Source organism: Lipophrys pholis (genome assembly GCF_963383615.2).
Source record: "Lipophrys pholis genome assembly, chromosome: 7".
Lineage (NCBI taxonomy): Eukaryota > Metazoa > Chordata > Actinopteri > Blenniiformes > Blenniidae > Lipophrys > Lipophrys pholis.
Genome location: NC_137638.1, coordinates 21,156,287 through 21,173,369, shown reverse-complemented (window position 1 = coordinate 21,173,369; position 17,083 = coordinate 21,156,287). Strand labels below are relative to the sequence as shown.

At 42.2% G+C, this 17,083-nt stretch overlaps 1 protein-coding gene across 1 annotated transcript in view; it reads left to right on the top strand.

Annotated features, from left to right (window-relative positions):
- arb2a (ARB2 cotranscriptional regulator A) overlaps window positions 1–17,083 on the top strand; it is a 154,014-nt gene that overhangs the window by 15,767 nt on the left and 121,164 nt on the right. The window contains exons 5-6 of the mRNA XM_080466485.1: window positions 5,262–5,327; window positions 7,117–7,308. Of these exons, the coding sequence (XP_080322611.1) occupies window positions 5,262–5,327; window positions 7,117–7,308 (258 nt within the window). The remainder of the gene's footprint in view (window positions 1–5,261; window positions 5,328–7,116; window positions 7,309–17,083) is intronic.

Here is a 17,083-nt window from a genome sequence, read left to right as displayed (position 1 = left end):
GCAGTTGTTGCCACTGTTGTTGTGCTGCATTGTTCGGGGGGGATTTTCTTCTTTTCTCTTTTTCTTCCTTTCCTCTATTCTCTGGAGAAGAAGGGATGCTTTCCTGGGTGCAGTCAGTGATACGGCACCAAGCAGCTCTTTCAGTTTCATTATATAAACAGCTTTGATGCTTCTTCTTGCTCTCCGGTTTCTATGGCTAAGTGGCTTTTGGAGAGGGCTCTGGACGAGGGAGACAAGAGGTGTGTGCGTCTCTACACGAGTTCTATGTGTTTGTGCGTATACAGGATATGTTGTTGTCTTTGGTGTGTTTATGCATGTGGTTTCACTTATGTGGACCGGTTTCTAGTGTTACGGAGAAGGAGCCACCGGGCCTCAGAGTCATTCTTCAAACTGTGACTTCGGATGAATCAGTTTCCCCAAACACATGTGATGGCTCTGACCTTTTCGGACATGAAACAACACATCAACGGTTTTTTCCTTTTGTCGCCAGATGTGATGTGAGCCTGCTTCTATGAGGAGCTCATGTATGGGTGGATACCAATCCTGGCTCAGCTCCTCATGGGCTAAATATTGGCTGGTCCCAAAGGGAGATTCGAAGAACTGATTTATATATTTTGTTTTCAAAATGAGACATTGGTCTTTTATCATGTTGAAGCTTAATTGACATAAGTCATAAATCATGGTTGTATCTGAGAGCTGGTATTAGAGTTTGGTGTTCTCTGACTTCTTTGTTACCACATCAGATTTGCTTTTCTGCCCTGGGCTGTTTTATCCTCTATGGCAGAGGTTCCCAAATTGTTTATACTCTCAACTAAAAACATAAAATGTGTGTCCTCCTTTCTTTCTACCTTTTATGATCCTTCAGTCACTTTTGTTGCACTCCTTTGCGCAAACTTAATTTTAGTCCATTTGATCGGAGAAATTTTATGATTTTTTTATTTTTTGTGAGGTTATTCAGCCATCTTACATGGAAGCAGCTTTACACACGACACGTGCGCATAATGTTCGAGGAAGACGGTAACTAAAGTCAGAACTCAAACTTGTTTTTCAAGATTGATATGCTGTTTACAACACAGTTTCACCTGCTTTGACACAAACAGCAGACATGCTTTTATGATCTAGGATGCCTATTCTAAAATGTTTGATTAAGATGGTAACAGTACCAGTTGTGTCAACTATTTGGGTCACAATCGCAGCCATTCAAAGAGTCTTTTCTCCCCACCTCAATCCCAGAATACAGATCTACTGTTTGCAACAAACCGTTGAGAAAGTTTGTATTCCAAATATGTAAATACCTCTTTTTCCAATTGGAATAATTGTACCGCAGCCAGCTAATATGTCTGTTTATTATCTATTATCTATAAAGGAACTTTCCCAGGAACGTTTAACTGAATGTAAAACAAAGTGACAATTTAACACAGATTTTTTAACACAGCATTTTTTTCTTACATTACTAATCAATGAAAACAATAAAGTGCCAGACCTAGTTTTCCAAAATGTTATTTTAGACTATGGGGATTTTAGCACACTCGGGGACAAAAGGATTTCAAACGGGCAGTCCTTGCTTTATGGGTTGCAGACTGCTGATTTATAACTCAAATCAGATCTAACATACACATCTGAAGCTGAAAAAAATCCAATACCTGACAATACTATAAAGAATCACCACTCCTACCTGCAAACACCACATTATTCTCTCTATTTCTGCCCTCAGAAACACTGTTATTTAGAATCATTGGGGAATATGTAGGTGCAATGTGTTGACTTTCAAACCCTCGTGACTGGTCATCTTGCCTCTTCAAATACATTGAGACAAGTTTTTTATATATTTTTTAAATTTATTTGGAGTTTTGTAAAGCCAACTTCAATGAGTTCGTCCATTGGGTTACAGAGGGACAAAAACGGAGATTCAGAGACAGGGCTGCATCAGAGAAAAGCACCACCCAGTGAAATGGAGAGAGATATTTCACCAGTATGTTACACATTTTAACTGCGCTTCTTGGCAACCCAATCAAAATAGTTCTTTTGACCCTTAGTTTGTGAAAGGCTGCTCATCGTCTGATCCTTGTCCTTCTCTTGTCTTCATACTTCCTTTGACTCATCTTGCATCTATCACGTCCTGTTTGTCTTCCTGCACGTTTGTTTTGTGCGCACCTGGAAAGGATCACCTCGTTTTTGCCTCAGGTAGGGTCAGCCAAACCAGGCATGACTGTTGCAATCAGTGAGAGAAGACACACACACACACACACACACACACACACACTGAACGTGTGAGGTCTTTTTCAGAACGTGTCTACTTGCAGGTCCAATGGTCTTCATTAGGACTTGGCCTGGTGTGTATAAGTGAAGGATAAAGAGTTGTGGCTCGGGATGACCAGAGGTTTGCTCGCAGTCAATGATGTCACAGCCCACCCACTTAAAGGTCTGCTATCAAGGCCACGCACTGCACTGTTTTCTCTCCCCCTCTGTCCCCTCTTCCATCACTGCTGCTCCCCTCAGCTGTTCCCTACAGCGGGAGTTGGCAAGAGACTCTGTCTCCTGGGGATCACTTCGCCATCCCTCCCTTCTTGTCTTCTTTCTTTCCTGCCACTGAGCCTTCTCCTAAGTCCCTTCCTTCCTCCTTGATCCCCCTCTTCTTGGTTCATCGCCACAATGCTTCCTCTGCACAAACAAACCACAGACACAGAGGTGACCTCAGCTGCAGGATGCCTGAGATTGTCCCACCATTACCCCCGCGGTCATGAAGAGTTTGCCGTTTTGATTTTACCCCACCAGCAGTCATTGGTCACTCGTATCTCCTCATGAGAGCATGGGTTACAGCGAAAACACGTGTTTTCTTTGCTGTCGCTCGTGATCGTTGCTCTGCAGGTGAAACTGTTTTAAAACTAATGCTGCACCCATAGCTTGTCAGTGGGATCAGTTACTTATTTTTCAGAACTTGAAAAGGTTTCCTCTTGTTGATGGTCGCAAAATTTTCATTCGACTTGGTTTAGACGTTGTCTTAATGTCATGTGCTCCCCTTGCTCGTCCCAGTGACTGATGCCAACAGTGCAAGCACTCAGCATTGCTTCCTGCAGGCATTTCATTAAAGCACTAATAACACATTGGTAATTAGGTGACAAAGAGCCCTTTCTTATTGCACTGATCAGGTGCGGAGATGGAGTCCTCAGAGGCTGTCACTGAAGGAGGTTGCTCATCTCCGTACACGTACGCTCCAAGCCTTTTTCATTGTTGCTAAAATAGAAAACACTTTGTTCGTTTGCTTGAATCTTTACATTGTGAACCAAAGCACAGGGATGTGATGACAAATGTTATATTAAAGTATTATTTATAATCTACAGTACCCTTGTATCAGTGAAATATATTTCTTTTTTTTTTTTTTTTTTTGCCTGTTATTTTTTTTGGTTCCCCATCAGTCTTTCCTCTTATTCTATATCAGACTCTTTTCGAGCCACCTGAGGCACAGAACAAATAACGTAGTGCAAATGAAATTTCCTGTGAAGCTTATTGATGTCATTAAACACTAGCATACTGAGGCTTGAAATCATTTTAGTCTTCATCAGACCAGCTGACATTTTAGTGAATTAGCTGCAGGAGGTTGGGTGTGGGTGATGCGGGGTTTTTCCCGGCCCCTGCAGCTCCGTCTCCTTGCAGGGTCAACTGGTGGAATCGATCATTTCATTTTATCCATCTGCTGGCCTTTGATTGGTTGTCATAACGCTAATGTGTGTCTAAGGCTTACTGGTATTCTTGCAATGCAGTTCTTTAAGCAGGAAATTAGGTTAGCATTGACTTTTATTCGGGCACATAATAGTATACAATTATGCTGTTGTGATTATTAAGAGAATTCCTATTTTCTGGCAGAGGAGCCTTAACTGGATATTTATGTTGCATTTTCACTAAAAATTCTATTCAGTTTGAAACATGCAATTTAGGGATGTGTATAATTTCTGTCTCCCAAGCTTGATATTTCAAATCGCAGTCTAAAGATATGTTTGTTTTTGTGTGTGTGTGCGAGCAGTTACAAAAGCACATCACAATTGGAAAAAAAAAAGAAGAACCCCTTTAGTTTTAAAGTCTTTAGGACTGAACAATACAATTCTGCACTGAGTTTTCCATCAGGGAGGGCAGAGAGATTATTTAAAATGCTAAAGATTAATTGGCAGCATTGATTTAAAACAGATATCTTTGAGCTACTCTCATTAAATCCCATCGCAGTGTCCGTGCTTATTATACACCAATGACATCTGACCATCCTCTCACTTTGTTCTGCAAGACTCAACAGCCTGGTTTTGATCTCCTGCTCGTGTTCAGGGTTGGTCAGTTCAGCGTGACTGCAGCCCGGACACGCACCGTAGTAGTGGCGCCGGCGCCGCTATTTTGTTTCCCGATTTAGTAAGGCAGATGCTTCAAAAGCCAACCGAAGTGAGAGTTCACAAGCGGAGCACGGCAACATGTTGCTCAGCTGTCTCTGTGCTTCATTCTCTAAACACAACACCGTTACGATATGTACAGGACACGGAGTTTGTCATAGCTGAGGGGAACATCCTTACAGCGCTGACACCTTCAGTGTGCACTGTCATCGTCTTCCGTGTCGTTCACACCTGATCAAAAATTGAAATCTGTTGCACAAAGTGTTTTTCTCATCGTTGTCAGCTGCGCAGGAGAAGAAAAGAAAGAAAGGAGAAAAAAAAAAAGAAAAGTAAAATGGAAAAGAACGCTGTTAATGTCACTGAACCATGAAAGGCTTGGCCCGGGGTTGGAATGACTCGGTATACAAGGTTCTTTAGTGCTGTGGCTGCGGGGATAAACATAACTTACATCAGCCCTTCGCTTGTACAGGAGATTTCCTCTCCTGGCACTTACAACCTCAACGCTCTCACTGCACTGTGATACACACACACACACACACACACACTACCCTTTCAAGTAGCTCTTGTGCACACACATGCACACACACACACACACACACACACACACACACACACACACACACACACACACACACACACACACACACACACACACACACACACACACCAGAGGGCGAATGAGGCTTTTCAATAGTATTTTTTATTCTGTTTGTGAGCATGACAGTGGATGCTATTACTTGTTCACACATGCACACAGAGTTTAGTTGGCTTTTATTGGGTGGCTCCGTATCAACAGCGGAGTGAAAATTATTAATTGCATTTACACTGTTTTATCAATGTAATGTTTGACTGCATGTGTGCTCTCTGTCTTTTTTTTCTTCTCTCCAGATCATCACTCAGTTTGTTTATGAGCTGTTGGAGAAAAAGTGCAACATGACTAAAGCAATCCTGCCAGTAAGTACCCGTAGTGAAAAGAGGCATTTTCCGCTTTGATTTATGCCCTTGAAGATTAAAGGGAGTATTAAATATGAAAATTGACGTAAATGCTTAGGCGTCAGAGTGTGATTATGATATTGAGTGTCCTTTAAAAAAATAAAGAGCAGGGGATTGTGAGGAGTCAGCTCTCCCAATTCTCTATCAGTCTTTGTCTTTCTTTTTCTGTCTCACTCAGTTTGTCTCTTACTCCCTCTTTCTTTCCACCCCCTCCTCCGCTCACATCCTTTGTGCAAAAGTGTCTCCTCAACAAATTAACTGTATTGTGACGTGTCATTTCAAAGGCACAGAGGCACAGCATGCTGATGCTTAATCTGTTTGCATTCAATTGCGCTGAAGGGGACTTTCTACTCTGCCATCGCGGAGTTATTCTTTGCCAAGCTCATCCCGGCTCAGAGCACACACTTGATCCCTTTTATTTGTTGTTCAGAGCATGTTTGTCTCTTTTTGCCCCGGTTTACCTCTCCATCCTTGCTCTCCCCCCCCCCCCCCGTTTATAAAAGTAGTGATCATTTTTCAGACTGCGTTTATAGGGATGTTAGGCAGTGCTGGTGTTTAGAAGCATGCCAGAGTTAGCTCCACCACTAACAGTGTCCATAAATCACTGAGCCGGAGTCAGCGCCTTTCATTAGCCCCCATACACTTTTACTGGTTTATCTGCCTGGCCTATTTATCTCATTATTCCTCTGGAAAATTGCTCTGTTATGCTGCTCTGCCGCCCACCCGCCTGCGCGTACGCGGCGTACGGGTGTGAGTGTGTGTTTGTGTGTTAGTGGTGGGTCCGTCCACCTGCGTGGCATTGAACTTGTGACCGCAGATTTTAAGAAGATTAACCACAGCCAAGTATAGGGGGACGGAATGAGGGAGCACAAGTGAATAAGGGGTAAGATTTTCTCCCCCACTTGGCTCTCTTTGTCTGTTTGGATTAAGTTCTTGCAGCTGCCACCCATGGCTTTATGGACAGTGTTTGTCTCCGGAGAGATTCTTCCAGGCATATTTGGGAGGGATGCAGGAAAGCATGGGATGTGGATGCACTCACACAAACGCCGACTCACACTTCCTGCTTTACGCTGCATCTGTTTTAATGACACTAAGATTTTTTTCTGATTGTTGATGGAGTAGTGATGCCTATTAGCTTTAGTAATAGGATCCATAGAAGAGAAGACAAGGCTTTATTTTATGGCAGAATTCAGCAACAAGGCAATTCAAAGTCCTTTATATTAACAAACATCAACAGCAGCAAATGCATATTATGCGTCATAATGACACTTAAACAGAATGCAAAGTAAGTGCAGTACAAGAGTTAAACGGTTAAACGATACGCTGCATCATAAAATGAATGATTGATTTACTGAAAGGAAGCAGCCAGCAGAAAAGCATTCAGCCCTTAAAACAACTTTGGCGCTGTACTACAGGTTTCTGGGAGTTTGTTTCACATATTTGATCGATTATAAAAACTAAAAGCATAGCTCATGTTTGTTTGGTTCTGACTCTGGAAACATAAAGCAGATTTGATCCAGATGACCTGAGAGGTTGAGAGGGTTCATAACATTAAATTAAATCAGAAATGCATACTGGGCCTAAGCCATTCAGAACTTTCTAAGCCATTAATTTTGTTTTTATGTCATTTCTTTGAATGGCAGGAATCCAGGGATGTGGTTGAATTTCTTAAACGTAGCAGAAATCAAACATCTAAAGTGACAATTTAAGTGGCATTATTGGTAACCTGTGTTTTTCCCGGACTGTTCAGGTGGATGCCACAGAGGATGAACCCACAAGTTTCATCTACATGAGCCCAGATGCCTTGTCCAACCCGTCCAAGCTGCTGGTGCTTATCCAGGGTAGCGGTGTGGTGCGAGCCGGCCAGTGGGCCCGCAGATTAATCATCAACCAGGACCTGGACTCAGGGACACAGATCCCTTTCATTAACAGAGCCATGGAGGTAAAGGACACAACAAAAGACATTCAGGCTGTTTTATTCGTTGCTGAAGTGAAGATTGTGATCAAAGATGTTTTTATAATCCACCAACAGCCACAACCACAATGGTTAACCTATCAGGATGTTGGTGTGACAAGTGTAGCACACAGTTTATTTAAAGGGCTGAAGATTTAGGGTTGTGGAAGCAGTCGTGGCACAGACCATCATAGCGATTTTTAAAGTTTTTTTTAAATGCATTGTATTGGGTTTAAGATAATTGTTGGATTTTTTTCTGTGCGTATGAAGACTATAAGCACTCTGTTCAGTTTAACTTCATCATGCAGTTTACACAAGTACGGTGAGTAAAAACAAAACAACCTCATTCTGGGGTCAGAAGAGGAATTATTGGTTGCTGAACAGCTTCATCATAACTCAGCATCAAATAGCCAGAGGCAAACAAAATCAAAGGAGACATTCATTCACAGGTGCAAATGCATACCGATACTGAGAAATGAGAACGCTATCAAATATATTTCAACCCAGAATCAATTCCTATATTGTCCAGTTAGTGAAATGAAGCATACTCCTTGGTGTGATCATTATTTGAAATAACAAGCATACATTTCTGATTTCTGTGTAGTCTTATGTGTGCACGGGTGAATGAGCTGAGAGAAAGGGAGAGATAATGTAATGTGAAGTATAGATTTGTTTTCTTTTGCCTTCTATGTGATCACTAACAATTACATACACCTAGAGTATGTGTCAGTAAGCAAAAGGTTTCTGTGCCTGTCTTATTATTTTCATCTCCATCTCTGCGCTCATTTGTCAGCCCGGCCACGACTACCTGTGTAATTTCATTGGCCTGCTGTTCAAATTGACTTAGGGGAGATCCCGCTCTCCCTCTCCCCCTCGTTACTTTGTTTTGTCCATCTGAATACCATACAGACTTTACCTGCTGCGTAAAAACCCTCTCCTGCTGTGTACAGCTATGTGAAATGTTGGGGTTGTGCGTGTGCATCCATGTGTGTTAACAGATGATTCCGGTACCCTGAAACTGTCTTCTGGAGTCGCCTTCGCCGCTCTCACTGTGGAGAAGGCAAGGTTGTGCTGTGGAGAGCCAAAGTGACAGCTTAGATATAGAGAACATGGTGTGCGTAGTGCGAGTGTTGCCCATTCATCATAGTAAACAAGAAATCGTGTTCTTGTACCCTGACAAATCATCATTCAGGCGTTTACCGCACACACGAGCCTCCGTGCTCTTTGTGCACGCCGCGGAGACAGCCACACACATTTATAGTCAATTCAGGCTGTCTGCATCTATTATGGACATGTTTGTGGTTTATTATGTCATGCCGTAGAATTTGTGTTGACGTCTTTTGAAGTGTGTGAACTGTAGGCTGTAGGCTGAGTTTGCATCATATCGTTTATGATTCTCTCCTTTATTTTGTCTACTTTTGTTTTTACTAATGATAATTTATTTTTTAAAAATGACTTGAAAATGAAAGTCAGGTAAAAAATGAGAGGATACAGTTGCTTTCTTGTCAACATAATGAAACAATGTTGTATATTTTTGACATGTTATTTATTTGTTGTCCATTTATACCATGTTGCGATTTCCCTCCAACATCTCACTGCCATATATATATATATATATATGCATTCTCACAATTCAGTGTGTGTGTGTGTGTGTGTGTGTGTGTGTGTGTGTGTGTGTGTGTGTGTGTGTGTGTGTGTGTGTGTTTTTAACTCTTTCTACTTGTCTGCATCAGTTAAGTTGGTGTGTTTTGTCTGAAAAGTCTGAGTTAAAATGTGATCTCACTAAAGAGAAAAGTTTCAGACAAATCTGAACTCTAAACCCCTCAGAAAAGACCTTCAGAATAAAAGCAAAGCAGCTGTATTGTGTGCATCAGGTCCATTTTATTTTCTTTTTTCTGGTTAATAATTTCTCATGGCCCCTCACTGGCCGCTTAGGAACAGCCAAAGGGCAGCATGTGGGCCTCGGGCCATATAATACCCAGGTCTGCCCAAAACCCAACACAGTGGAGCTGTCTCTGTAGAATGTAATGCATTCATATCCCTTATATATTCATAACCCTGCAATAATTGTAATCTGAATGCAATTGTAATCTTCAAATAACACATCTCTCATAAGGTAGGGGTATTATGGCCCCATAAAGTGGCACACGCACACGCACACGCACACGCACACGCACACACACACACACACACACACACACACACACACACACACACACACACACACACACTCTCACACACACACACACACACACACACACTCTACACCACACAGCCGCTTTTCCTCTTTCCGACAGGATCACAGCTGCTAATCAGTCGTTTGTAGGAAAAATCACAGTGAACAAGTTAATCACGTCCTGCTCTCACACGTGCACGCCCTCACACACACAAACGGTTGTTTTATGGATTGCGGGGTAGTTGTCTCTTAAACACCATTTCCATGTCACCATGGGCCTTCACTTCTCTTCATCCACCTCATACATTTGTCATGATGATGACACAATTACGAGCCAGCACAAATGTATGTGTTTAACATACGTCTGAAGTATGTATTCATTGACATGTGCACACAGATATAAATGCACCACATTGAGCAGGCAGTCGGTCACTGATACCTGGCACAGTGTGTACAGTGATGCTGGGTTAAGGTAATTTTTTTGCTGTCTGTGCAGTCCTCACACATGGAGTCTTTTCTGTGTGTGTGTGTGTATGCACACGGAAGTGGTGCTATTCCCATAGCCACTGGGTAAAATGACAGGTGAGAGGAGGTTTCTCCAGCGATGAGTTTCGAGAGTTGGGGAAATAGCTGGAAAAGAGGAGTCTGAGACGGGGGTGGGGGCGTTTGGGGGGGGGGGGGGGGGGTGCAGAGTGAGAGAAGGGTTATGATTGGTTAGACTAGGACAGAAAAAGAAAGGATAGGAGTACAGAAACGATTGATGCGGGAAGAGAGAAATGAGAGGAGGACGAAGGAGTGACTGCAAATGGGGTGGGACTGGCAGAGGAGACATGGGAGTACAGAGAGAGAGAGAGAGAGGGAGAGAGAAAGAGAGAGAGAGTCGGCAGAAGGCAAGCCTCTGACAGCTCCACTACTGGGAGAAGGCCTCTTAATGACAGCTTATTCCTTCATGATTTCAATTCCTGACAGTCGACAGGTCTGCTTGTTGCATCATGTGGCAGCTGTATCATTACCTTCTGGCCCTGTCAATGCTCTGCATCCTGAGACTGAGATGGTGGAGGTGGAGGGTGCGTACCATGGGGTTTAGATAGGTTTTGGGGGTGAGAAAGAGAGAGAAAGAGAGACTAGGAGGTTACAGTCAGAATAATTGAGGAAGGGGAGACTATCGAATATTGAAAAGTGGGATAGTTAGTTGTAGTTGCTGGTGGAGTTACAGGTAGCACGTTCAACTCATGCAAGTTTGTGTCCCCATGGGAAAAAAAAATAGAACTGGCTTTCCTGAGGCCTCAGCTCTGGTCATGGTACAACAATGTTGTTTTTACCTTTTATTTTTAAACCATCTCAATTTCTTTTTAAACTTAACCCTTCCATAAGTTTGCATTGTTTGGTTATGCAGGTGTTATTAGTTTGCTACTATTTAGGAAATTGTCTCCAAAACCGTTTTACTCTTTTATTGGCACCCCTGACAGTATTTCACTTGACTACTTCTCATAACCGCAATTCCCAGATTGTTTATGAGATTTAGAAAACTTACAAAAAAAACGACCAGATAGCAGAGGAGTGCAGCTTTGTTCCTTATACTAGTCATTACAATAGACCGTAAGACTTTCTCATTATACACCGTCTGACTTCTGACAAGTTTCACCAACTTGCCCCACATTTGTAACATGAGCTTCTCAGTACCGTCAACAATGCAAAGTATTATTGAGAAATTGCTAGACCTTGAAAATTGGAGTTATCTTGGAAAAATAGACAGACGCACCCACACACAGCAGGTTTCCTTTTAACTTTCTACAGCCTTAGAATCGTAGTGAATCTAGTCAGTCTAGTAGTGAAAAGGTTAAACACCTTGTGTTCTTCAGGAGTAGAAGTGATTTGCTTTTCAATATTTTACAATTAAACTCAATTCATCCATTTGCAGCCAGGTGTTCAGTTGATTTTCCTTTTAGAGTGTCAGATAACTTCAGCATAGAGAAATGCTTTATACATTCTATATTTTTTCTTTGATATGTATTTTAGACAGTTGGATTGATATATCAAGTCTATAAGTCTATATGTCTCAGCACACAGATCCACACACAAACCACAAATGTCGTCAAGAATCACTTAATTTAATTTGAAAGTTCTTAATACACAAAACAGATCTATAGCTGCTGTCCCCGTTATTTTCTCCATCTCACTCAAGCGCGCTCAACAACTCTCCTGATAGTGAGTCAGGGTAGACACCGGAGACCCACAGGAAAGAAAGAGGGGGTGTGGTGTTTTCAAAACTGTGTCAAAACCCTTGTGGTTTGTATCTGCCCAGAATTTCAATGGGAGGCTGAAAGGGGGCAGTGAGGCAGGCAAACTCAAACAGAGAAATCCTCTTCTAATTTCTGTCATGCCCCCCCCCCCCCCCCCCCTTTTTTTTTTTCTGCTGGATGATGTCTTCTTCAGCATCAGCTGCACACTCTATATCATTTGTCTGCATTGTGTCATGGCCTCATGTGCTACAAGGATGCCTCTCTCGCTCTCTGTTTCTCTCTTTCTCTCTCTCCCTCCAATCACAATTCTCCCTTCTGCTTTCTCATTAGTTCATCTAATTCCCCCTGAGCGGTGAGTTAACCTGTTTGTATGTGTGTGTGTGTGTGTGTGTGTATGTGCGTCAATGTAGCCCTATGATAACATTGTCCATATGGTGTGTGCACAACCTATCTTGGGGCATCAGGTGGCTGCAGAGGCCAGACAGGTATCATTCAATCCAGCTAGCCGACTATAGCCAGAGGACAGTGTGTGTGTGTGTGTGTGTGTGTGTGTGTGTGTGTGTGTGTGTGTGTGTGTGTGTGTGTGTGTGTGTGTGTGTGTCCATGCTTGTGAGTGTCTGTGCAAGGGTCAGAAGTTGCCCCACCTTGCCATGGCCTTGTAATAGTAGCCCTGCAAGCAAACACACACACACACACACACACACACACACACACACACACACACACACACACACACACACACACACACACACACACACACACACACACACACACACACACACACACACACACACACACACACACACACACACACACGTACGTATCTCCAGGTGGGAAGGTCCCAACACATCCTGCAGCTCAGATCAATGCACTTGACACCTTCAAAGGCGGGTGTGGGGCATGGACTTGCTCTGGGGTTAAACCTCTTTTAAATAGCCTCCCGCGGGAAGGCAGCTGTCAATAACCCACCGTAATTACCGGGGCCAGGCCCGCCAAGGGCTCGGCTGCATGGGCCAAATTAAAAATTGATCAGAGGGAGAGAAAACATTATTTTGTGGTGGTATTCCCTGTCCTAACAGCACTACTGCTGCCGTATGTGAAATTTCATCAACTGATGTCCAAGGTTGATATCTAGAGACCTATTTATCCATCTATCTACCCCCCCCTCATCTGGTTGAACAATGGAGTAACGTCCCTGTTGTAAAAAAAATAAAAAAAATAAGTGTCTTTCAGTGTGCATGTATGTATGAGTGAGTGTTTGTGTGTACTCGCAGTATGTGAGTGTGTGCTTGCGCATACTGTATGGGATGCAGCTGATTGTTATGTGCTCCAGGTAATAGTACATCATCCCCTATCTGTGTAGTGTGTGCCCACCTTGTAGCAGTATATTGATTGTGGTCTCATTGAGTTTCTCTTGGCAGGGAGCCTGTATTTGTTAGTCAGAGAATGATATGAAGAAGATATGTTCATCCCCGGGCTTCCTCTTGGAAAACACACAGGCCGTTGTTTCACAAGACAGTGATGAATGAGAATTGCCGTTTACAGTGGGTTTGAAGAATTTTTCCAAGCACTCTCATTTCACGTGGGCTATATCATTAGTTCTATGAGTCACTGGTGTAGTGCATCGTATTGTGATGCAAGAGAAGAAAAGTAAGTTAAGATAATTGACGCAGTATTGTAATTACCAGGCCGCATCAGTAATTTGCACTGCCTGTAAATCTGCTAGATACACAATTCACACGTGTGTAAGCTTGCACTGTGGTATTTAACTTTTGGGCTCAGAGCAGAGATTCAAGGGAATAACTCAGAATTCCGAGGCGCTAATAAGTGTTGATTGGCCTCCGTAAATGCAGAAAGTGTTGCTTTTAGCACTTTTTGAGTCACAATAAATGAACTGATACATTTCCTCATATAAGTTATTTCTAAAAAAAAAAACGAGCCAAATTTAAACCTGCTTCACATGCACATTTTTTTGTAGAGGATTCCCCTTCTAAACATAATCGAGTTTGAAATGTGTGACTTTAAACACTTGAGCACTTTAAATCACCTATTTCTGGGTCCTGCAAAAGATTTCTCAGGTTTGTTTCCAATTTTTGTTGCTTCCTTTTGGAAACAGTTTTCACGTTAAATGTACCTAAAGCAATACATATAAGAATATGCTTAATATTTACTATTGCTACTTAAAGACAAGTCAAAGTAATGTGTGATGTTTTAGTTGGGAAAAAAAAGTGTTGCCAAAAATATAAAAAAAGTGAATACAAGCAAGTACAAGTTGATACAATCCGTCGCGAGGATGTACAGTACATACACATTCACACAGAGGCACGCAGCTATCATGATGCACAAAATGAAAAGGGAAGACGAGGTTGTCTAATTTTGAAGCATTATTTATAGTGCACGTTCATTAGCCCACATGTGATAATTGACTTTTATTTTTTTTTCCCTTGAACCTGCCATATTATATCATGAAAAAGGTTCTGTCTCTTGGTGTGTGTGCATGTGTGTGTGTCTGTGTGTGTGTGTGTGTGTGTGTGTGTGTGTGTGTGTGTGTGTGTGTGTGTGTGTGTGTGTGTGTGTGTGTGTGAGAGAGAGAGAGAGAGAGGTGGGTAGTAGGTCATACGCAGCTGCAGGCTGTGTGTGTGTGTCCCAATGGGAAGGTCTTGTTTAGTCTCTTTTCCAGGGGGCCCCAGGCAGTGAGCGGTGGATACCTCTTCACTCTCTCACTGGGAACGCTTTTCTACGGCCAATACACACACACACACACACACACACACACACACACACACACACACACACACACACACACACACACACACACACACACACACACACACATGCACACGCTCACTTGAACAGGAAGACACACGCGCACCAAAAAAAATCTTCTATAATCTTTTGCACCACACATCAACCTGTGCAGCAGCATGCTTATAACTTGACAGCTGTATTATACCAGAATTCACCTTTTTGTAGGGTTTTGTGTGTACTTTCCTCATGTGTTTGGATCAATTATTGTTAAATGTGCGCTCATATTTTTTATTTTATTTACCACCAGTCTTTTTTAGAAGCAGATCTGCAAAGATTTAAAGTGCTTTACTTATTTACACACACACACACTCACACACACACACACACACACACACACACACACACACACACACACACACACACACACACACACACACACACACACACACACACACACACACACACACACACACATGCAGACATGCACGCACACACACAGTCGGGCACTGAGAACGTCTTCAGGTCAAAGTTGAAATCTGCTGTAAGCTTTCCGGTGCCGGTGTCGCACCGGACACCGGCACATTTGATTGATGAAAGCAAACTTAATGTTTAAATGGGTTACCATGGTACATTGGGGTTACAGGCAAACAACAACAAATCTTACCGTTAAAAGTAAATGCAGAGTTGTTGTTTCCTGGTTTGATTTTTTTTTTCCCATCCCTGCTTTATAGTTAAAACAAGATGATATGTAGACATCTATATAAAATGTCCTATTATTCGTCCCACTGGACTCTTTGCTGTATACATATGACTAATAATATACCATACATTATTTGACACACTGATTTGATCTGTGTTTACCCATGCGTGTGTTAGTGTTTTGTAGCTGCCTCTTATTTCCCCGTCTGTGTGTGTGACCAGACATTGAAGATGCAATCTTTATTTGAAGGCTTATCTGTCTTTTCTTTTGTGACTGATATTGTCCTGCATTCTCTGTGGATGTGAAATGTACATTTCAGTACATCAGATCATGGCAGTGATGGTGGTGTCTGAATGTTTTGAGATACGTCTGCTTTCCAGTCCGTGCCAAAGAAACAAAAGACAGGCAGTAAAAGAGTGATGGCATCTGCGATCACATTTGTCTGTTCCTCTCCGGTCTCCTGCAGCTCAGTGGGTCAGTTGATTTTTTGTCTGTGTATCTGTATGCCCTGTCCAATACGATCAACATATGTTCAGTATTAAAGTTTGGTGTAATATGTTGAAAATAGCAATGAATTGTTTGTGAGGTATACATTTGGTCTGTTGTGAAAATGCACCAGCTTTACCAGTCCATTCAGAGCAGCATTTCAGTGAGAGAAATTAAAAAAAATACGAAGTATACGAAGACTATCGAAGACAGCAGACTGTCGCCGACTTTCTGAAAATGCATTGTCAGCTTGCTCAAAGACGAGGAACAAGCAAGATGAGCTATTTACTGTCACTTTCAGAATAAATATTATGCAAGAATTTGACATGCGTGACAGTCTGCATTTTGGAAAAGGAGAGAAATGTCATATCTTAGTATAAATACTAAAGTGGTACGTCAAAGTCAGACGTGAATATGATCCACCTGTTTGAGATGTGATCAGATTCTGGATGCGGGGCTCATGTTAATGTCAGGTATCAGGAAATCTTCCCTGTCTGCAAGTTCGGCTTTATTTTTTTTTCCTATTTGCTCTGTGTAATGCTACAAAATCCTCACTGTGCAAAAACAGCGCAACACATAATCTTTGTTTGTTGTAATTTGTCCGTTTCTGTGTAACTTGTCATCACTTTCATCCGATTCAACGACAACTTACATGTTTTGCCTGCCTCCTCCTCCTTTATCTTGTATTATGGTGGCTGTGATAGGCGTTATTATCCCACCGTATGCTGACAGCCTTTCCCTTAACCCTCTCAGGAGCACACTATGCCGCGCTTGGCTGGCTTGTTTGCACTAATGTCAAGTTTTAGCGGGTTAGCAGGCGGTTACCATATGCTACTGTGATGCTGTCGCCCCTGATGTCAGTCAAACGAATGTCAGCCTCGGCTCACAACGCGGCACACCACGGCGTCTACTCAGAAACACAGTGACAGAACATGTACACACACAATAAATCACGTGTGCATACACCCATACTGTAGGAAAGGCAAATACAGACGAGCTGGAGTTTGAAAAAAAACCAAAAAAAAAACCACACACACACACATTCTGTTTTGGATGCAATTGAGATTACAGTGTAGTTTCCTGGGAGGCCTTCATCATCTCAATGGAGAGTACCGCATTATCTGTAGTGATCCTTCGGATCGGTGTAAAGGACAAATCCACACATAAACGCAGAGATAGACAACAGAAGCACTCAATATTTCAAATTGTGTTTTTATTGGTAATCAATCAGTCATTTTTATTTGATATAGCATATTGCAGACAATGAAATGACAGTCAAAGAGCTCATCGGATAATTGAGAGAACTAATATACACACTAGCAAAAATAAACAAACACATATACAAGGATGTAAATATCCAAAGTATTCAGATTAGATATGTTTGAATAGTGAAACCAATATACACCTAAA